The sequence below is a fragment of the Neoarius graeffei genome, chromosome 13, assembly GCF_027579695.1.
Source record: "Neoarius graeffei isolate fNeoGra1 chromosome 13, fNeoGra1.pri, whole genome shotgun sequence".
Lineage (NCBI taxonomy): Eukaryota > Metazoa > Chordata > Actinopteri > Siluriformes > Ariidae > Neoarius > Neoarius graeffei.
In genome coordinates, this window is record NC_083581.1 from 56360246 (window position 1) to 56384295 (window position 24050).

The following is a 24050-nucleotide window of genomic DNA, read 5'->3' on the forward strand; positions in this document are numbered from 1 at the left end:
TGATGGATAAAGGCTCATCCTGCCTTGTGCACAGGATGGCTTGAAGTGAACTTGCTCTCTGATTCGCCCACACACACACACACACACACAGAGAAATGAAGACATCAGTGTAGGCTTCATATACTGCAGAAATACACAAGACATCAACTCAAGACTGCAGTTTGTTTCTCTGCTTTGTTTTTCTTTTAATGCTCAGGTCTGGTGGTGACACAGAACCGACTCATTCTGTTCTGGTAGAACGGTGGTGTAGTGGTTAGCGCTGTTGCCTCACAGCAAGAAGGTCCGGGTTCGAGCCCCGTGGCTGGCGAAGGCCTTTCTGTGCGGAGTTTGCATGTTCTCCCTGTGTCTGCGTGGGTTTCCTCTGGGTGATCCGGTTTCCCGCACAGTCCAAAGACATGCAGGTTAGGTTAACTGGTGACTCTAAATTGACCGTAGGTGTGAGTGTGAATGGTTGTCTGTGTCTATGTGTCAGTCCTGTGATGACCTGGCAACTTGTCCAGGGTGTACCCCGCCTCTTGCCCGTAGTCAGCTGGGATAGGCTCCAGCTTGCCTGCGACCCTGTAGAACAGGATAAAGTGGCTAGAGATAATGAGATGAGATGAGAAGACACACACGTGTGTAGATGAATAAAACGGGGTGTGACTGAGAAAAGCCCGAGCAACAACACAGCACTGATTGTGCAGAAGCTCATTCTCAACTCGTCCAACTTAGAAATCACTTTAAGGCACTTTTTAGGTCACTTTATTATGATTTTATTACTATTTTCGGGACTTTTTTTTTACATAAACTTCCAGGATGGATTTACGATGCAAAAATGTGTCCATAATTGAAGAACAACATCAGACATCTGACTGATTTCTAACTCCAGGGTTCAAAGGGGAAAACTCAGATCTCTCTCTCTCTCTTCAAACAGCTACAGGAGTTTAGAAGGTAAGATCCATGGCTATCTTTGGTTTTCAGCTTTTCATAGTTGCTATAGGTTTGTACTATTTTGACACATTTATTGCTGTCTACTATGCTGTAAAAATCTCTCTCTCTCTCTCTCTCTCTCTCTCTCTCTCTCTCTCTCTCTCACTTTCAATCCCTAAACTGACATCAGCAATCAAAAGAAATATGGTTGAAATATGTTTAGCACACACACAAATATTTGTGTGCTAAACATATTTCAACCATATTTCTTTTGATTGCTGATGTCAGTTTAGGGATTGAAATATTTAGCAAGTGTGTGTGTGTGTGTGTGTGTGTGTGAGTAAGAAATATATTTGGGACCTGTCAAACTCTGAGTAAAAGTTTTAAGTTAATTCTAAGCCGAAGTTAAACATTTCTCTGTAATTACTGATACAGGACACATATTGTGTAAACCAATGCCTATTAAAGCAGTTCGTTTTTCTCATTAAATGACTCAACTCAGAAGGAATAAAATGCCTGCTTTATTATTTTTATTATTTAAAACCATATTCTCTACATCTTTGGATTGACTGCTAAGTTGTGTGAAGTTATGAGCTTAAAATGAGATATTTATTTTTCTTAATTAACAATCTGACCCTATGAATAGGCAAGTGATCTGAAGATGTAGGAAAGAAATGAATATACAGGATATTAGAGAGAGTCAAGATCAAGATCAGATTCATTCTAAGAACATTAATTCTCTCTCTCTCTCTCTCTCTCTCTCTCTCTCTCTCTCTCATACAGAAGCAGTGCATGCCAGTATTTATTACTTAGTTTAATCCTTTAATTTCTGGTATAGGTATTGTCACTAATTTGAATATTAGGCTGAAATAAGAATTGCTGTTGCAATGCATATTTGAACACATACTCTGCTATAATAACTGCTGGATAACAAACAAACTGAACACTAAGCGTTCTCTTTCTCTCCTGGTCCCCTGCTTACCACCAGTAGATGTGTGAGAAGCTATTTGTGATGGCGCTGCTGCTTCTGGTGTGTGTGTGGCTCCTGTGCACTCAGTCAGTGTCCAGCAGCAACCGAAGCTCGAGAGGATATCTAGGTGAGCTCTCTCTCTCAGGACTCATTACACCACTGGACACACACCAGCAGAGCTCCTTTGAGAGAACTTTCAGACCACAACTAATGACTAATAAAGATCTATTTGTGGCTCTACTACTTCAGACCTCGTACACATACAAGTAGCCTCAACTCAGAATTCAAGCTGCCTGTCACCTTTCTCACAAGCAAATAGTCAGTCAATTACCAACGTATTTACAATGTTGCATCATGTGCGGCACACACTGACATTAGCTGTCTTACTGTTAACGTTGGAGCAATAACTCAGTATTTAAAGAAAGGGATGCCTATGTGAGGGAGTCGATCAACACCTTGCTTTTAGTAGTGGGACATCTAGGCCAAAATATAGGGTGACTCTACCAACCTGGTTTATGCACAGTCGGGAGCTGATAGAACAGTCCAACTTTAACATGTATAAATTAACCCTGCGTCATCTGCCTTGGGTACTGGTGCTGCTCTTTAGGTGTGCTGTTAAAGAAGCCCTGGACTGGTTTTGTAATCACTAAACCCACATGGCCAAACAGGCAATTTTAGGTCACTATAATCAGGTGAAATGTTCCAATACCACAAGGGTGCTGTCTGAGACACAGAAACCTTAGGCAATTTGTCATCAGGATACTGTTGTACTTGGGCTTCTATGTGTTTCCACCAAGGAACAAGCCATTTGGGACACATTGTTTCCTTGCACTATGGTGTTCACACTCACAATGGTGCTCCCTTACAAGCCACACAATTAATTGGTGCGAGGCCAGATTCACTGAGAATTCTAGCCATCTGCTCACGTTACGTTTTCAGACATTATGATGCCTTCCCACTGATTATGGCAGCTGCAGTGGTAGTTTACTAGGTTTCCATTATTGCTTTTTCTTGTGCTTTGAACACCCCCCACAGCAGATTTGCTGATCAAAATGAAGATATTTGACACCCTCAGCCAGGGCCCCTATGCCTTTGGGTTTAGCCCCTCAGAACTTATTGACAAATGGGTACTGTGAACTAGCTCTCCAGGAAACACTACTCAATGCAGTGAAACAGCACCTAGGAGACAGGACTAGTATGCCCTTAAGTGGAAGCTGTTCTGTGCACTGTTTACCCCCCACCAGCTAAATCCACCACATCAACCGTCCATCCATCCATTATCTGTAGCTGCTTATCCTGTGCAAGCTGGAACCTATCCCAGCTGACTATGGGCGAGAGGCGGGGTACACCTTGGACAAGTCGCCAGATCATCGCAGGGCTCCGCATCAACCAGTTTACAAAATACTAACTTCAAGTTCCTATCTATGTTAAAGCAATATGCTAAACCTAACCCTAACCCGAGTCTCATGGTCATCACTGGTCACCTTTCTGGTGCTGTGTTCATTGTTGGAAAATGTTATCGAGGTGGTTCTCACTGCCCCTGGTGGTTAGGATGGGTGAAATAAAACACTAGTTATGTATATTAACTGTGGTTCTATAGAAACCCTGGATAACTGCCAGGGGTTCCATATTTTGGAGAACCGACCCGGTGATAACTTGACAAGAAGATTTCAGGATTTTCAGGGGTCCAAGGTTAGCTTTGATGGAACTAGCTACTGCATATTCTGAGTCATATGTCACATCACTTTGTGACTTGTTGATGGTTCTCACTGCTCCTGGCATTTATCTGGGGTTCATAGCAGTTTCATACCTAACTAGCAAGCAATATTCTGCAGTACATTCGCTGGTACATTAAAATATCTTTCATATTTATAACTAAATATTTATAAGTTATTCTTTAATACTATAAAATACTTTTAATAGTAGGCATATCAGACGCTCACTGACCGTGCTGTGAAAATTATGCATGCAGATGCCCATCTAAGTTTCCAAATCTGTCTTGAATATTTTCTATCATGAATAGTATCATTAAAAAGCTTATAATTTTTGCTTTCCAAAGAAATGTATCTCATTAAGATCTGTTCAGTACTTTAGGAGTAACGGCAGGTTGAAGTTGGTACAACAGAGTACACTCTCTGCTCACGGGACGTCGGGAAACTGCTGGTGCTTTTTGAGTCATGGGAAAGCGGCTCTCTCTCTTCTGATCAATTTCCGACTGGATTACTCGTGAATATCAATCAGATAACTTTTATAGGGATGTTCTCTCACTCTCACTGTTTCTGTTGAAGTATTCAGCAAAATTTTCCGTCAGCTAGTTTTGATGTTCTGATTCATGGGAGACTTTGAAGTGAGTTTTCATAGCTTTACCTACTTATTTTCTCAAATCAAACTGATTCATTTAAATAAATAACTATTTTTAGAATAAAATTGTAGTTGTTTTGATGAAAAATTTGCGATCTCAGTGGTCGGAATGATATTTTAAAAAAACGGAAGTCAAAAACACGAGTGTCAATTTCAATTCAATTAATTTGAATTGTTTATTGGATGTGGATCACACAGTGTTTTTGAGGTTAGCCTTGAAAGCTGTGAATATTAATTGAAGTAATCATTAATATTCTTTCATATAAACACTAGTAGGCCCTACTTTTGAGAAAACAAAGGCCTACAGAGCACAAAGAGGGTATTAGAAATAATCTTTTATTACTTTTAAGTTTACAGATTTAATGTTTTTACCTAATTAGCATAATTAATATGAATTAAATACTAATTTGCATAGTTTGTTTTTACAATTTTTTTCAACCTTTGTACTCAGTATACAACAATCTATGTGCCTGTCAATTTCCATGTAAATATATTGAAAAATAAAAAGTTATGAAGAAAACTCATTTGATCTCATTGGTTAATGAGGCCCATTTTGGACCATGTGATCCTCACACAGAATATTACAGCAGTTTTCTAAAAATTAAGCCGTTTTTTCAATCTTTGATTTGTAACATCTCAAGAATGGATAAACATATTTTAATTCTGTAAAAGGTATGTTGTTCTGCATTCATTTCTGAATTCAGTGAGAGCAGTTTCAAGCAGTTTGGATTGAATTTGAATTTTCACTTGATATGCCTACTAAAAGTACCATTTATTTTAATTTTAAAAGTGCTAATGGTTTGTCCTAAAACATCCATCTAACTTTGTCTAATTTACAGTTTTAGTAAGAAAAAAGCAAATTCTTATTTTCTTTTTTTTAACGTTTATATTTAAGGATGGGTGGCATGGTGGTGTAGTGGTTAGCACTGTCGCCTCACAGCAAGAAGGTCCTGGGTTCGAGCCCCGGGGCCAGCGAGGGCCTTTCTGTGTGGAGTTTGCATGTTCTCCCCGTGTCCGCGTGGTTTCCTCCGGGTGCACCGGTTTCCCCCACAGTCCAAAGACATGCAGGTTAGGTTAACTGGTGACTCTAAACTGACCGTAGGTGTGAATGGTTGTCTGTGTCTATGTGTCAGCCCTGTGATGACCTGGCGACTTGTCCAGGGTGTACCCCGCCTTTTGCCCGTAGTCAGTTGGGATAGGCTCCAGCTTGCCTGCGACCCTGTAGAAGGATAAAGCGGCTAGAGATAATGAGATGAGATGAGAATGAATGAGATATTTAAGGATGCTGAAACACATTTATTACATCACGACTAGGTTATTGTAATGTTTTCTTCATTGGTCTTCCAGTCAAGTCCATTGCTTGTCTTCAATATATTCAAAACTCTGCAGTCAGAGTCCTCACCCACATTAAACCTATCACACCTATCACCTCTCTCCTCCAGAAGCTCCACTGGCTCCCTGTTCTATATCGCATTCAGTATAAAATTATTCTGTTAAAGCACTCCATGGCCATGCTCCTGAATATCTAATGGAATTTCTTCAACACTCCCATTCACAGTCTCAGATCTTCATCTTCTGGTCTGTTGTCCATCCTGAAATTTAAACTACCCACCATGGACTCTAGGGCATTTAGGGTTGCAGCCCCAAACTGTGGAATTCTCTCCCTCAGGGTCTTCGGGATTGGACATCTCTCTCTTCCTAAATTCAAGACTCATCTCAAATCTGATCTCTTCTCTCGCTCTGCTATCCCTCCTCTCCTGATCACTGATTGTTCTAGCTTTTTCAATGCTTTGAACAAATCTGTTATCTTTATGCTCATGTAAACTGTCATTTTGTTTTCCCCCCTTTCCTGTATCTCTGATCTGTTATGTTTTCTTGTGATTTACTGGTTTCTTGTTCCTGTCTAAATTAAATTTCTTGTTTTACCAACATCATTTGAGAATACTAAGTTACTGCTTATTTTTCTGTGAGCATAAAATACTTTTTTAAATTACAAGTTTACAGATTATATTTTGCTTATAAGAATCTTAAGCACATATACACTCATTTATTAATACAGTGTTCAAAGAATGTGTTACCACTTGCTTTTATAATGTGATGAATTGATTTAAGACTTTCACTGCCGTACAAACGGGAAGCATATTGAACAAAGTGAACGAGCTGCAGTGTGATGGTTTTTCATCATTCTTTTAATTTATTCTGAAGAAAAGTCTCCTTAGAATTATGTTTAAATACTCAAAATTGCAGTTAAATTACTGTTTACTCAAATTATGTTTGACAAATGTATATGAAAATATAACATGATATGAAAATATGAAATGATATGAAAATGGTATTTAAATGAGAAGCTTTGATTTGAGGGAGAGAGGGAAAAAAACTCCCATGATTTACACCAACGGTGAAGATGAGACAAAGTTTAAACTGTTCAGTTTGTATCTGCAATTCTTTATACAGCATCATGTGGAGTAGTACATTTAATATCCATGTGATGGCCCTAGAATACCAGAAATTACTGCTCTAAATATATTTATACAAAAATCTGAACATTGTAGGACATGTACAAATTAATCATCGCTCTCTGTCTCCCTCTCTGATTTAGGTGGTGTAAAACCTGGGACGTGTGAGGTGGTGGCTGCCCATCGCTGTTGCAATAAGAATAAGATTGAGGAAAGATCTCAGACAGTCAAATGCTCATGCCTCACTGGGCAGGTGGCAGGGACAACCCACGCACGGCCATCATGTGTGGACGGTATGACACAGCTCTTATGAGAGGACAGTCAGTGCAGGACACCAGGTCAAGTCAAAAGCCCTTTTTACACAGATATTCCACAATAATGGCGTAAAAAAGACACCCCAATATTATGGCTTTAGTTATTTACACTGAACCAAATAAAGCCGTCATGAAGCCGCGTCAGTGTGTGTTTTTACATTGTGAGCTGGCGTTCTGCAACCAGAGGTGTGACATGTCACAACAGAGCGTCAGCGTCTTAGGGTGATGTACATTATCTATGCTTTAGAAATATGAATACCCGAGCATACTGGTGTTGCTTTCTGTTAAATAATTCACATTTAAGGGAAGTAACAGCCTCAATATGTATAACATTTGCTGTCCTTTAGCTGAGGCAGATTTCTGGGGGGAAAAATAGCCTGTCACAGAAAACTGCACTTGCAAACAGAGAAGAGAGAGAGACAGAATGAATCAGAATGAAAGGTAACGAGGAAGAGAGGAGTGGAGAGACTTGCGTAAGCAAGAGGTTTGTGTGATCAGAAATATGTTGGAGGAGAAAGTGATTTGAGGCAGAAAACCACAAGGATTTTAGACGCTGTAGACAGAGATGTTTGAATTTGTGCTAGTCTAACAATGTTAATGTCAAAAACATCACAACCCTGTCCCTTTTACACAGATCTCTATTATGGCTGTCCATCCATTATCCGTAGCCACTTATCCTGTGCAGGGTCGCAGGCAAGCTGGAGCCTATCCCAGCTGACTATGGGCAAGAGGCAGGGTACACCCTGGACAAGTCGCCAGATCATGGGCAGGGCTGACACATAGAGACAAACAGCAATTCACACTCACATTCATCCATCCATCCATCCATTATCTGTAGCCGTTTATCCTGTTTTACAGGGTCGCAGGCAAGCTGGAGCCTATCCCAGCTGACTATGGGCGAGAGGCAGGGTACATCCTGGACAAGTCGCCAGGTTATCGCAGGGCTGACACAGAGACAAACAACCATTCACACTGACACCTACGGTCAATTTAGAGCCACCAATTAGCCTAAGCTGCATGTCTTTGGGGGAAACTGGAGCACCCGGAGGAAACCCATGCAGACAACATGCAAACTCCACACAGAAAGGTCCCTGTCAGCCACTGGGCTCGAACCCAGAACCTTCTTGCTGTGAGACAACAGTGCTACCACTACACCACTGTGCCACCCCTGTTCCAGTTTTGCTACTACGAATTGTTCCAGCTCAGAGACGGAACAGCACAGACACCCGCTTTGCATTCGGATGTTTTATACAGAATGTGAGGCGGAATAAAGGTCAAGTCAAGTTTATTTTTTATAGCGCTTTTAACAACAGACATTGTTGCAAAGCAGCTTTACAGAAAATTAAGGACTTTAAACATGAGCTAATTTTATCCCTAATTTATCCCCAGTGAGCAAGCCTGTGGGGATGATGGCAAGGAAAAACTCCTTCAGACGACATGAAGAAACCTCGAGAGGAACCAGACTCAAAAGGGAACCCATCCTCATTTGGGTGATAACAGACAACATGATTATAAAAAATTTGCTTCTATAACAGTATCCTATATAGTCACAAAGTATGACTGTGTAACCAGGAAATTCCTGCCTTGAAGAGATTGTGTAAAAGGGGCTGAAGAAAAGTCGGAGTTTAGTGAAAGAGTAATTTCACTGACTCACAGTTACAAGGTTATTTAAATGTCAAAGAGAGGTTTAATGATGCAGTAATATTAGATTATTGCTCTACTGTATTTCTATTTTAAGGAGACAGTATAAATTTAGTTGTAGTTTTCAGTGAAATTTAGTGAACACTGTTTTCTTGCAAGGGAGCTGTTTTTATGAGTTTTAACCTTTGCTGAAATGCTGTACATTTTGGGCATCGAGGTTTATGGATTTAGAACAAATGGTTATTGTCTGACTTTTGAAAATAGAACTGCTTCAGGCAATTTTCCTATTGGGCACCTTAGATTACTTTTTATTTCATTAAACACAGTGGTGTGAATGGTGTGACCACTATTCTCCTCCAACCTTCTTTCTTATACACATACATACAGTACTGTGCAAAAGTCTGAGGTACCCTATTTTTTTTCATACAAACTTTGTTATAAATTTCTATTTTCTGACTTCTACATTATCGAGTCAGTAAAAAAAAAAACATTTTAGAGTTCCAAACATTCATTTTCCAGCACAAAATTAAATGTTACAAAAAAAAAAAATTTGTATCTGAGCAGCATATTACATAAGAGACCACATTTCAGATTAAAAAAGAAAACATAATGAAGGCTACTGGGTTTTGCTGCAAAATTAAGAAGCGAGTGTGATAGTTAGACTGTCCAGAAGAACTGTGGCTGGTTCTGCAAGATGCTCAGTAAAACCAACAGCTCATTTCTTCATAAAACTGCACTCACTGTACCTGAGACTACTATTTTTTTTTTAAAAGCAAAGGGTCGTCTCACACCAAATATTGACTTTGTTTCATTTATTATGGCTTACTGTTGTGTATAGTATTTTAATGTTGAAACATTTCATTTAATACAGTTGTGGTCAGAAGTTTATATTCAGTGACATGAATGTCATCTTGGATATGAATGTCGGCAATATTTGGGTTTCATTAATTTCTTTGAACTGTTCTTTTTCTGTGGCAGAATGATTGTACAGCATACATCTTTAATTAAAAAAACACTAAAATTTGGTGCACAAATTTTAATTTTCTTTGGGTTTTCTGAAATCAACACAGGGTCAAAAATATACATACAGCACACCTAATATTTGGGTAAAATGTTTCTTTGCAAGATTCACCTTGACCAAACATTTTTGTTTACCATGAACAAGCTTCTGGCAGATATCTGGTCAGATATTTCATGACTTTTCAGGGTAGAAGTGGTAGAGTTCAATTAATTTTTTTTTCTTGGCATGGACTTATAAGCATGGTCCATATATTTTCAATAGGGTTGAAGTCAGGACTTGTTTTAAGCTTAATGTTCGCCTGCTTTATCCTCCACAACCAGCTCTGATGCATGTTTGGGTTCATCGTCCTGTTGTAACTCCCAAGTCCCAAGTCGTGTTCAAGTTTCTGATGGTTTATGCTGAAGAAGTCTGAGGTAGTCCTCCTTCTTCATTATTCCATCCACTTTATGCAATGATCCAGTTCCACTGGCAGCAAAACAGCCCCAGAGCATGATGATCCTACCACCACCACCAGCTGGTACAGTGTCCCTCTGTACATGGTGGTCATTGTGGCCAAACAACTCAATCTTTCTTTCATCTGACCATACAGCTATCCTCCAAAAGGCTTTTTTCTTTGTCCGTGTGGTCAGCTTCAAACTTTAGTTAAGCTTGAAGGTGTAAATTTTGGAGCAGGGGGTTATTTCTTGGATAGCAGCCTCTTAGTCCATGGTGATCTGAACTGTAGACAGTGATCCATCAGCTTCCAGTTCATGGCAGGGCTGTGCCATGGTGGTTCCCAGGTTGTTCCTGACAATCCAAACGAATTTCCTTTCAGCTGAGGGTGACAGTTTGGGGTTTTCTTGAAGCAAAGTGGCTTGGCAAAGTGACTACACCTCATAATAACTTGGATACAATTGTTTGAACTGATCTTGGAATTTGCAGTTGTTTAGAAATGGCTCCAAGAGACATTCTAGAGTTGTGTATATCTGCAATCCTCTTTCTCAGATCTGCACTGAGCTCCTTGGACATTCCCATTGTATTGTGTGTTGGTCAATCCAATGAGTGCTGTAAACAAACCCTTTTTATGAAAGCACAGAGAAGCTACCAGCTGTAGTCAATCATGATCACTAACAGGAAGTTAAGAGACCTTGGCTTTGGTAAGATAAAAGATATTTTGGAAGTTTCAGCACCTCTGAATTAATAATCTAAGTGAGCGTATGTACATTTTTGACCCTGTATGTATAATTTTGACCCTGTGTTGATTTCAGAAATCCCAAAGAAAATTAAAACTTGTGCACCAAATTCTAGTGTTTTTTTTAATTAAAGATGTATGCTGTACAATCATTCTGCCACAGAAAAAGAACAGTTCAAAGAAATTACTGAAAGCCCAAATATTGCCATGATATTCATATCCAAGATGACATTCATGTCACTGTATGTACTGTAAACTGTGACCACAACTGTAGATAGATAGATAGATAGATAGATAGATAGATAGATAGATAGATAGATAGATAGATTAATTTAGATTCTTCAAAGTATACAGCATTTACCTTGATGACGCTTTGCACACTATTGGCATTATCTTAACCATCTTCATGAGGTAGTCACCTGGAATGCTTTTCAATTAACAGCCATGCCTCATCAAAAGGTAATTAGTGCAGTTTCTTGCTTTCTTAATGCATTTGAGATCAAACAGTAAATAGTAAATAATAAACATAAATAGCCTTATTCCACAACTGTAGTAATCCCATATTATGTCAAGAACCGCTCAACTAAGTAAAGAGAATAAACAGTCCATCATTACTTTAAGACATGAAGTGTCTAATAAAACTAAAGAAAAAACACTGAATTAGAACTTATGTCCAAACTTTTGACTAGTACTATATCCATCTGTTATCTGCATCACTTATCAGTCAGAGCCTCCATCATATTTGTGGACTTCTGTAAGGCCTTTGACAGTATCAGCAGGAAAACGATGATGCATATCTTCTGCAACTATGGAATCCCAGACCTGATAATAAAGGCCACTGCAGTGATGTGTGACAACCCCTCGTGTTTTGTCAACACCTCAGATGGCCCTACAAAGGAATTTCCAACCACTACAGGAATCCTCCAAGGAGATACGATCGCTCCATTCCTCTTTGTGATTGTGGTGGACTACATCTTAAGGCAATCAGTTGATTCCATCCCCACAAAGAGTCTCATCATTGGTAGAAGATCTGGAAGACAAAGCTCCAAATACCTTACTGATCTGGATTACACCAATGACATTGCTCAAACATCCGAGCTCTTAACTTCAGCACAGGAGCTCCTCTCATCTCTGGAGAAAGCTGCTGCAAAAGTTGGTCTTATACTTAATGCCAAGAAGACAGAACTTTTGACCATCATTGAAGATGCAGACCATCAACCCATTCGCTCAATGAGTGGTGCCGACCTGAAAGAGGTCACTGACTTCAAATACCTGGGCTCACTTATTGTTGACAGCAGAAAGGACTTCCTGTCTCAGAAAGGTCAGATGTAGGACGCATGCAATAAACTACATCAAATCTGGCAAGCAGACATTCCAACAGCCACTAAAATCAGTTTCTTCTGAGCCTGTGTGGAGAGCATCCTTCTCTATGGAGCAGAAACTTGGACCATTAACAAGGAACTGGAAAAATGTCTTGATGGCACTTACATCAAGCTACTGATGAGAGTAGGGAACCTTTCCTGGAAAGACCACCCAACCAAATCTCAGATCTATGGAGAAATCCCTCCGATCTCCATCACCTTGGCACAAGAAGAGCCCAGTTCACTGGCCACTGTTTCAGAGCAAAACATCAAGTAGTCTCTGATACTGTTGTTTGGAGACTACCTTGGCCAAACCGAGGAGCCAGACCACTCACCTAACCAGACACCCTAGTTAGGGATACTGGCCTACTCCTTGGTGAAATGGATAGAGCAATGATGGACAAGACCCAGTGGCGAAAGATTGTGTCATGGATCTCGACGGCAGTTGACCAATGATGATGATGATCACTCAGAGTCATGTGGGAAGCTGGTTTGGGTCTGGTTTTATCCTCTGTTCTTATTTTGGCTCCATTACTGTTTATCACCGCTCACATATCATTGTCTGTGTGATCATCGTTTTTTTTCACTCTTCAGCATGAATTTGTGTGTATGGCCAAAAGTATGTGGACACCTGGCCATCACACCCATATGTGGGTTTTCTCCAACTTGTTGCCACAAGGTTTGAAGCACATAATTTAATAGAATGTATTCACATGCTGTAGCATGAAGATTTCCCTTCTCTGGAACTAAAGGGCCCAAACCTGCTCATGACAATGTCCCATGCACAAAGCAAGGTTCTTAAAGACATGGTTTGCCAAGGATGGTTTGGAAGATCTTGAGTGTCCTGCATATAGCCCTGACCTCAACTGTATGAAACACCTTTGGGATGAATTGGAATGCTGACTGCACCCCAGGCCTCTACACCCTATATCAGTGCCTGGTCTCAGCATGGCTCTTGTGGCTGAATGGGCAAATCAACACAGCCAATCTCATGGAAAACTTTCCGAAGGGAGTGGAGATTATTATTAACAGCAAAGGGCATCTTAATCTTGAATGGGATGTTCAACAAGCACATATGGGTATAATGGTCAGGTGTCCATATAATTTTGGCCAGATAGTGGATATACAGTGGTGCTTGAAAGTTTGTGAACCCTTTAGAATTTTCTATATTTCTGCATAAATATGACCTAAAACATAATCAGATTTTCATACAAGTCCTTGGAGGAATTTTAGCCTATTCCTCTGTACAGAACAGCTTCAACTCTGGGATGTTGGTGGGTTTCCTCACATGAACTGCTCGCTTCAGGTCCTTCCACAACATTTCGATTGGATTAAGGTCAGGACTTTGATTTGGCCATTCCAAAACATTCACTTTATTCTCCTTTAACCATTCTTTGGTAGAACGACTTGTGTGCTTAGGGTCGTTGTCTTGCTGCATGACCCACCTTCTTTTAAGATTCAGTTCATGGACAGATGTCCTGACATTTTCCTTGAGAATTCGCTGGTATAATTCAGAATTCATTGTTCCATCAATGATGGCAAGCCGTCCTGGCCCAGATGCAGCAAAACAGGCCCAAACCATGATACTACCACCACCACCATGTTTCACAGATGGGATAAGGTTCTTATGCTGGAATGCAGTGTTTTTCTTTCTCCAAACATAATGCTTCTCATTTAAACCAAAAAAGTTATATTTTGGTCTTATCCGTCCACAAAACATTTTTGCAATAGCCTTCTGGCTTGTCCATGTGATTTTTAGCAAACTGCAGATGAGCAGCAATGTTCTTTTTGGAGAGCAGTGGCTTCCTCCTTGCAACCCTGCCATGCACACCATTGTTGTTCAGTGTTCTCCTGATGTTGAACTCATGAACATTAACATTAGCCAATGTGAGAGAGGCCTTCAGTTGCTTAGAAGTTACCCTGGGGTCCTTTGCGACCTCGTCGACTATTACATGCCTTGCTCTTGGAGTGATCTTTGTTGGTCGATCACTCTTGTGGAGGGTAACAATGGTCTTGAATTTCCTCTGTTTGTACACAGTCTGTCTGACTGTGGATTGGTGGAGTCCAAACTCTTTAGAGATGGTTTTGTAACCTTTTCCAGCCTGATGACCATCAACAACGCTTTTTCTGAGGTCCTCAGAAATCTCCTTTGTTTGTGCCATGATACACTTCCACACACGTGTTGTGAAGATCAGACTTTGATAGATCCCTGTTCTTTAAATAAAACAGGGTGCCCACTCACACCTGATTGTCATCCCATTGATTGAAAACACCTGACTCTAATTTCATCTTCAAATTAACTGCTAATCCTAGAGGTTCACATACTTTTGCCACTCACAGATATGTAATATTGGATCATTTTCCTCAATAAATAAATAGCCAAGTACAATATTTTTGTTTCATTTGTTTAACTGGGTTCTCTTTATCTACTTTTAGGACTTGTGTGAAAATCTGATGATGTTTTAGGTCATATTTATGCAGAAATATAGAAAATTCTAAATGGTTCACAAACTTTCAAACACCACTCTAAGACTTTTGTAATCTTCACAATGTCACAAAGATTGTGAAGCTGTAACTAAGAGAAAGTAGCTGAGCATCACAATATTATTTTAAAGTAGAGAGAGAAGTTTACTAGTTTATATTAATATTAATATTGACAACATTGTTCATTGTACCTGCACTCACCATGTATGGTTTTTTCAAACTGGAATCCTTTGTTATCTGGAAGCTTTTTCTTTCCTTTTTAAGTTGCATCCACTTTGTTATACTCTATAGATGAAGCTAACCAGAAAAAAAAGTTCACTGCTGATTTTCATGACTCACTCTAATTTCCCCTTTTCCCCCCTCTCTCGCTCTCACAGCATCCGTCGTGCATCTGAAGTGGTGGTGTCAGATGGAGCCATGCTTGGAGGGTGAGGAATGTAAAGTTCTTCCTGACCTCACCGGCTGGTCCTGCAGCTCTGGGAACAAAGTCAAAACCACCAAAGTGAGCAGGCCACCAAGACCCACAAAATAAAATTAATTTCCCTTAACTAAAAGTACTTTCATTTGGCTGAACTTTTCAGAAGTCATACACTGATCTCCAACAGCAACGTACAACAATGTCTGGTGTCCTAGAAATCCAGTCTAGACCATGGCTGCTATGATTGCTGGATCTTAGCCAGCCTATAAATGTTCATGGATGCAACAATAGAGATGGTTATTACACCCACGGCTGCTGAGATTCCACACAGATGTGGTTATTGGTACTACATTTGTATTAAACCTCGTATTCTTTCTTGCCCTCTGTTCTGCTTTGCCCAGGTGGCACAGTGACACAGTGGCATGATACTGGCTACATATGCTTTGACATCACACTTTATGGAAACTGTAGAAAGTCGCAGTGACGTTATTCCAATCACCTACAGCTGCAAGTGTTGAGAATACTCAGATGTACACAAATGAAAGAATGTGTGTGTGTGAAGAGTATATACATATATGAAGTCACTTTCTATCTGTAGGCAATGAACCTGTTAATTTTATTTGATCTGTGAGCCATTATGAGGAGAGATTTCACTCCAATTCCTTTTTAGTTCATCTTAAAAATGTTTCCACCATTCACATAAACCCTACAGTCTTACTGAATAAAGGCATTTTCCTATACATGAACTTTATGTGACATTCATTGCTGAGTATTACAGGCTCACCATAGACTCCTGTACGTTCAGGCCACTGAGTCATTTATGTTGTCATATCTCAAAGTTACATGATTGTATTGCTCTCTTCTCGCTCTCTGCCAGTAATATGTGCACGCATCTGCAAGAGCCTGAATTATGTCCACTCTGCCACTGGTGTAAAGTCCCAGCACAGCTCCCTGCCTCTGACAGCCTGACTAAGAGAAACATGGAAATATTCAAATAATGCCCTAGCACACATGCACACACTCACCCACTCGCCAGCCCCATTTATTTTCCATCTGACTGGTTTGACACACCGCCTGCAAGCCTGTGGAGACAACTATAGAGCTCTGTATGGCAGACAGAGAGAATTATAATGTTCTACTTTTCTTAGATTTTTTTTACATATATATTTTCATATTGTGTGTGTTTATTTAACCTGATTTAGATGACTGTTAAGAATAGTCATGAATAAACATTCCATCCCTTGTCTTATGAATACTGTGCATTGCTTGTTGTTGCTAATGGTTGATGTTATTTCCAAAGTTCTTGATTAATGTTGCTGTTTTTACCAATTAATTGCCTTCCTGAGAAGCCTTTTCAATCAAAAAAAAAAAAATTAAATAAAAGACTTCTATGAAATATTCACAAACACCATGTAACCTCCTTCAAATGAAGTCTGACAGAATAAGAGCTGCCCAGTAAAAGGTACATTTGTAAATGTTTTCAATAAATACAATTTAGTCTTGATGATATACAGTCAAACTCCGAGAGAGTCATTATTCTGACTGGAAATGCTGAATATTAGTGTTATTAATGCACGCCGTGTGTGTTGAAGCCCCCGGGGAGGTCCAACGTGCATCTGTATGGTTTCCGAGATTAAGAGAACACAGCATCTGCATGGTGAGGAGAATAAATTTAAATACTGTTGACATTCGTAATGATGTTAATAGCTACCTGATAGAGCACTTACACTTTCCAATGTGAACTGAAATGTTAATTCGCTTCACACGAGAGGCCTAAATGTGTCACTGCTAGTTGAAAATTCAATTAGGTGGCCCAATTATTAATTCAAATTATATTTTTAAATAATCGTTTTTTTCCCCACAGTTAAACATAATACTTCTGAGTGGTGAGCAGTGATATGTTTATGTGACTTCATGTCACATTTCAGTGCTGATTCCAATATTTTACTTTCCTCCAGGAAGCACGGTGTGTGCAAATACAGTACTCTGAATTAAAGATGCCATCTCTGAAATGATGGCATGACCCTCTACTGGTAATTTCTGGTCTCTCTACTGGTAAACTCATCTAAAATGCTATGAGCTTCAGGTTGGTGCTTGTGCATTTTTGTTGTGCTTGAGTGCAATGTAATTGCTTTGGTTAATAGGAAAGCACCAGTGTGATCTAAGAAGTTGTACATTTGCAAACCAGAGCAAAGGATTTTAAAGCAGCAAGGAGACAGATTTGAATATTTCAACACACTACAGGAAGTCACTATACCAAATAAAATAGAGAGACAACTGAAAAGTAGCTGTCTGTGGCATGAAAAGTTAAATCTAATGAGAGCAATTAACAACTATGTGAAGTATGATGTAAAAACTATTACATCTTACTACAACCCCGATTCCAAAAAAGTTGGGACAAAGTACAAATTGTAAATAAAAATGGAATGCAATGATGTGGAAGTTTCAAAATTCCATATTTTATTCAGAATGTATGGATGACATATCAAATGTTTAAACTGAGAAAATGTATCATTTAAAGAGAAAAATTAGGTGATTTTAAATTTCATGACAACAACACATCACAAAAAAGTTGGGATAAGGCCATGTTTACCACTGTGAGACATCCCCTTTTCTCTTTACAACAGTCTGTAAACGTCTGGGGACTGAGACAAGTTGCTCAAGTTTAGGGATAGGAATGTTAACCCATTCTTGTCTAATGTAGGATTCTAGTTGCTCAACTGTCTTAGGTCTTTTTTGTCGTATCTTCCGTTTTATGATGCGCCAAATGTTTTCTATGGGTGAAAGATCTGGACTGCAGGCTGGCCAGTTCAGTACCCGGACCCTTCTTCTACGCAGCCATGATGCTGTAACTGATGCAGTATGTGGTTTGGCATTGTCATGTTGGAAAATGCAAAGTCTTCCCTGAAAGAGACGTCGTCTGGATGGGAGCATATGTTGCTCTAGAACCTGGATATACCTTTCAGCATTGATGGTGTCTTTCCAGATGTGTAAGCTGCCCATGCCACACGCACTAATGCAACCCCATACCATCAGAGATGCAGGCTTCTGAACTGAGTGCTGATAACAACTTGGGTCGTCCTTCTCCTCTTTAGTCCGAATGACACGGCATCCCTGATTTCCATAAAGAACTTCAAATTTTGATTCATCTGACCACAGAACAGTTTTCCACTTTGCCACAGTCCATTTTAAATGAGCCTTGGCCCAGAGAAGACGTCTGCGCTTCTGGATCATGTTTAGATACGGCTTCTTCTTTGAACTATAGAGTTTTAGCTGGCAACGGCGGATGGCACGGTGAATTGTGTTCACAGATAATGTTCTCTGGAAATATTCCTGAGCCCATTTTGTGATTTCCAATACAGAAGCATGCCTGTATGTGATGCAGTGCCGTCTAAGGGCCCGAAGATCACGGGCACCCAGTATGGTTTTCCGGCCTTGACCCTTACGCACAGAGATTCTTCCAGATTCTCTGAATCTTTTGATGATATTATGCACTGTAGATGATGATATGTTCAAACTCTTTGCAATTTTACACTGTCGAACTCCTTTCTGATATTGCTCCACTATTTGTCTGCACAGAATTAGGGGGATTGGTGATCCTCTTCCCATCTTTACTTCTGAGAGCCGCTGCCACTCCAAGATGCTCTTTTTATACCCAGTCATGTTAATTACCTATTGCCAATTGACCTAATGAGTTGCAATTTGGTCCTCCAGCTGTTCCTTTTTTGTACCTTTAACTTTTCCAGCCTCTTATTGCCTCTGTCCTAACTTTTTTGAGATGTGTTGCTATCATGAAATTTCAAATGAGCCAATATTTGACATGAAATTTCAAAATGTCTCACTTTCGACATTTGATATGCTGTCTATGTTCTATTGTGAATACAATATAGGTTTTTGAGATTTGTAAATTATTGCATTCCGTTTTTATTTACAATTTGTACTTTGTCCCAACTTTTTTGGAAACAAGGTTGTATAATATTATGGTTTATTTCCTAAAAGGTCTTTCCTTCAACTATCATAATTTTAATACTACTCTCTGTCTCTCAATGGCATGGCCGCTCAGACAGCCTTTCTTCCAACCATCAAAGTTTCCAGGGAAGAACTACAGTAGTGGTTTCCTGTTGCCTTCTACTGGATTATAGATGACTTGCAACCACGTGATCAACATGTGCTATGTCATGAGCGTCTGCCATGATGGTGGATATATAAAGCAACTAGGATGGCAGCCGCTGAAAGCGTGTCTGTAAACAATGCTGAATTTTCTCAGCGTTACCACAATTTGAACGGTCAAGCGAAGATTCGATACAAAGAGAAGATAGATATGTGTGGTTTTGACCCATATTATTTCAAAAAGTCAGACTTTTCTGAAGATAAGATGCTTCTACTGACCATCGAGTACCCAGATATCACGTTCTATCTGGTTTGGCTGCTGAAGAATCAAGTCCGACCTTGGACAAAACATATCCCATTTTCTAGGTGGGTGCCCAGTCTGTATTGTTTCTATCGTATAATTTTGCTGGTGCTCCTAGAAGTGAAATGGTAATACACATGCTAAAATTATAACAATGACCGAGTGAACGACAACAAGAGAATGCTCATTTTATAGCAAAATTCTGGCAACACGAAATAAAATTCTTCCATGGTATTATTGAGAGAGCTTTTGAATCTCACCTGAGATAAAATGATTACTGCAAACATGAGCTGTTTTGGTTTTAGCCTCTGTTAGATCAGCCCTGCTGATGTTGTTCAGCCGTGCTCGTCTCCTCTCCATACTAAGCCTCAGAGTTTCCTTGCCATCTTTCTGAATCACGGACGGAATTCTAAAAAATCGGAACGTGTCACGGTCACGAGTACTGTTGTGATCACAACCGTATACAGCAGAAAGACATGGCATTGCTAAAAGAATGCTTAAAGCAGTGGAAAAACAGAGTTGCTTCAGACGTGACTATGTTTTGTATGGAATGTTGCTTGACCCCACATTTGTATATCCACCAACATGGCCGACATCTGGGTTTCTATTTTGCTTTGACGTCACTTGCAAGTCAAGGATTCACAATTTAGAGTAGCCAGTTACCCTAACCGCATGGCTTTGGGGGAAACCGGAGCACCTGGAGGAAACCCACACAGCCATGGGGAGAACATTTAAACTCCACACAGAAAGGCCCCCGCTGGCCGCAAGGTTCAAACCCAGAACCTTCTTGCTACGAGGCAACAATACTAACCACTACACTACTGTGCTGCCCACAAAATCTCTACATATTCTTAATAATAGTGTTGCACGTGTTGCAATTTTATGATATTTGCAGAAAATAATTGCTAGGAGATTAACATGTCACTCCAAAATCTCCCCTTGGTGTTCAGTCCAGTGACTGTGAAGGGCATAGCATGATTTTCATAATTTTCATGTTCATTAAACCATTTGGTGCCCCTTTGTGCTATGAGGACGGAGGTAGGGTCATTCAGGAAGAGACTACTATGATCAGGAGAGAAATGTCTCACCATAGGATAAAAGGTGATCAGTCATAATGACTTTCTGTTCATTTGTGACTCTTAAGTACAAGTAGACCCAGACCATGCCAGGAATCTTTTCCCACAGCATAATAGAGTCAACAGTCTTTTGTCACCCATCTATATGTTCAAGATATTTGTATGTACATTCATTGTTATAACTCAAATCAAGCTAACAATATTGCAAATTAACTGGAGAAATCATTAAGTTTTATCAAATTGGTGAATTGATTCAATGTCTTAGTATTGTGCATCAGATGAAGAATGCCATTATATTCCTGTGAAATCCTTAAAACAATCTGAGCCACACCCCTTAATACCAGCACCTAAAAACACCATTCTCACATTAATCAGAAACATTCATAACCTTGCTGGGTTTATGAATATGGGTAAGCAGGTGCAAGTATAATTTATTGTTATAACATTGGCATATTAACTCAATTGGTGGGTTTTAAATCAATATCTTCCCAATGAGCTGATATTTTAATAGTCAGAAATAAACACACCTGCACTGATATGAATTGAGTGGTGCAACAGGGGTGTGCAGTGGGATTAATGTCTGCCAAGATACCAGTAGCGAACAGCAATTTATTACCTTGAGTAAAGGCTAAAAATTGAATAGCATTTTAATAAAAATATAAAAAAGCAAACAACGTGAGGGGCCGAAACCTGTTCCAGCATGTCCTTGTGCATGAAGTGAGATCTATAAAGACATGGTTTGCCAAGGTGACCTATACAGAGGTCTGACCTCACCCCACTGGACGCTTTGGGATGAAAAGGAACACCAGGCTTTCTTTCCAGACATCAGTGCCCTCTTGTGCTCTTGTGGCTGAATCCCCACAGTCGCGCTTAAAAATCTAGTGGAACACCTTCCCAGAAGAGTGGAGACAAAAGGGACTCAATATTAATGCCTATCTTTTGGGAATGGGATTTTGAATACTAAGGTGTTCACATACTTTTGGACATAGTGTATATTCAAACCCAACCTCCAAGACTATCACGACAGAGGATATACAAGCGCATCTCAAACAATTAGAATATCATGAAAAAGTTCAATATTTTCCATAAGCTATTTAAGAAAGTGAAAATTATGGTCATATATTGTCTACTTGAAGCAAAACACAAAATTTCTTTGTCATGGAAATCTATGTATAGGCCATGTAAACAAAAGTGGGCAGAAGGACTATTGCATTGTATTGCTATGGAAAAATTGACTTACTTGATCAAAGGGAAATATGACAGATTTGTTAAGATCTGGGAAGTGTTTATGGAATTTGTGGAAGGAGGAGGTCTTTCTGACGCTGTGTAATTATTGTCCTTTGTTTGCTCATGTCATTCTTTTATTTTTTTAACCAATGTTAAGGTCCAGCTTCTATATTTATCTACTGTTGTCTCTGATGATTATGTCTCTTAATGTGCCTTTTTGTTCGTGTTGTTTTGTTTTTGTGTGTTAAGTAAAAATCAATAAAGATATTTGTCAAAAAAAAGGGAAAAAAAAAGAAAGTGAAAATTTAATATATTCTAGACTCATTACACATTAACTAAAATGTTTCAAGCATTTTACAAATTTTAATTTTGATAATTATGGCTGTGGCAGCGGGGGCGTGGTCAAGCGCCGGTCTGTGACAGGAGGGCGGAGTTGGGGAAGGTAAGTGGCAGAATCGCTTCACCTGAGTGTAATTAACCTGTGTTTGTGTGTGTTCCCCCCAGTAAACCGCGCCTTATTTAAGGAGGGAGAGTGAGAGTGGAGGGGAGCTCGCTGAGAGGAGATTCACGAGTGTGTGTGAACCTCAGAGTGTGTTTTGTGTGTGCCCGACTGAAAAGTGCGGCAATAAAAGCGCAATATTTAATCCTGATCTCTGTCCTGCCGTCTTCTGTACTCCACCCACACGTTAAACCCGCTACAGTGGTGCCGAAACCCGGGACGGTGGAGCACCTGTCCTGCAGCCCCATGGAATCCTCCCCGTTCGCGGACTTGGTCCACGCCCTCGCCACGGCTCAGCAGAGCCAGCACCAGGCACTCGTCACGCTCCGGAAGGAGCAGGAGCGCTGCTTTGAAGCCCTGGTGCTGGCTCAACAGGAAGACCGAGAGGCGTTCCGGCGCCTCCTCGCGTCGGCGGGGTCCACCAGCGCCCCGGCCGCGGGCCCATCTCCCCTCACCTTGACCAAGATGGGCCCGCAGGACGACCCCGAGGCTTTCATCGCGTTGTTCGAGCAGGTCGCCGAAGCCTCGGGGTGGCCGATGGAGCAGCGCGCGGCGCGCCTCCTCCCCCTCCTGACGGGAGAGGCGCAGTTAGCCGCACTACAGCTCCCCGCCGACCGCCGGCTGGCCTACGCCGACCTTCGCCGGGCTGTCCTCCAGCGCGTGGGGCGAACGCCGGAGCAGCAGCGCCAGCGCTTCCGCGCGCTGCGAATGGAGGAAGTCGGCAGCCCGTTCGCGTTCGGCCAGCAGCTCCGGGACGCCTGCTGGCGGTGGCTGAGGGTCGAAGATCGCGACGCCGAGGGAATCATCGACCAGGTGGCGCTGGAACAGTTCATCGCCCGCCTACCCGCCGGAACCGCGGAGTGGGTCCAGTGCCACCGCCCGGCGTCGCTGGATCAGGCCGTGGGACTGGTGGAGGATCATCTGGCGGCTGTCCCGGCGGCAGGACAACGGATGACGTCGTCTTCTCTCTCCTCTTCTCTCTCTCTCTTCCCCCTCCTCCCGTGTCCCGTCCTCGCCCCATTCCCCCACCACGGAGGCGGGGGCTGGCTCCACCCCAGCCGGCCCGCCGCATCCGTGGTGCCCTCCCGTTTCTCCCTTCTGTGTCTGTCTCCCCCCCCCCAGGTGAGTGACCCTCAAAACACAGCTGCAGAGGGGAGGCCCGGGCTGGTTTGCTGGCGCTGCGGGGAACCGGGCCACCTGCAGCATCAGTGTGCAGTGATGGTGGGGGCGGTGCTGCGGATCCCCGACGCGCCAGAGGCTGCCCTCGATCGGGCCGGAGCGTATCGCATACCGGTAAGTGTACAAGGGGCGACATATCAGGCGTTGGTAGATTCGGGTTGCAATCAGACCTCGATCCGCCAAAGCCTGGTGCAAGACGAGGCATTGGGGGGAGCACAAGGGGTGAAGGTGTTGTGTGTGTGTGTGTGTGTGTGTGTGTGCGCGCGCGCACGGGGATATTCACAGCTACCCGTTGGTGTCGGTCCACATACATTTCAGAGGGGAAAAATCGATAGTGAAGGCGGCGGTTAAGCCTCGCCTTACCCACTCTTTGATCTTGGGGACTGATTGGCCGGGATTTCGGGGGTTGATGGCCCACCTAGTAAAGAGTGGGTCCTGCCGGTTGCCAGGGGAGGGTCCCGGTGTCGCTTTGGCTGGAGCTGCGGTCGCAGAGCCGTCTACGTCATCTCCGCGACAGAGTGAGGAGCCCCCAGCCCCTCTTCTTTCTATTGG

General features: G+C 41.4%; 1 protein-coding gene across 1 annotated transcript; it reads left to right on the top strand.

Moving 5' to 3' along the window:
• The first annotated feature begins 1900 nt into the window (after nt 1-1900).
• LOC132896189 (chemokine-like protein TAFA-4) lies at nt 1901-15220 on the top strand. Its single transcript, XM_060936914.1, has 3 exons — nt 1901-2006; nt 6840-6989; nt 15066-15220. Exons 1-3 carry the CDS (start codon nt 1901-1903, stop codon nt 15218-15220), a joined length of 411 nt encoding a protein of 136 aa, XP_060792897.1.
• Nucleotides 15221-24050: the final 8830 nt, after the last annotated feature.

Bases quoted from the DNA above. Each gene is read 5' to 3' on its own strand.
- LOC132896189 (XM_060936914.1), top strand. From the start codon at position 1,901: ATGTGTGAGAAGCTATTTGTGATGGCGCTGCTGCTTCTGGTGTGTGTG. The intron at 2,007-6,839 runs GTGAGCTCTCTC...TCTCTGATTTAG, and splicing joins AAGCTCGAGAGGATATCTAG to GTGGTGTAAAACCTGGGACG. The intron at 6,990-15,065 runs GTATGACACAGC...TCGCTCTCACAG, and splicing joins ACGGCCATCATGTGTGGACG to CATCCGTCGTGCATCTGAAG.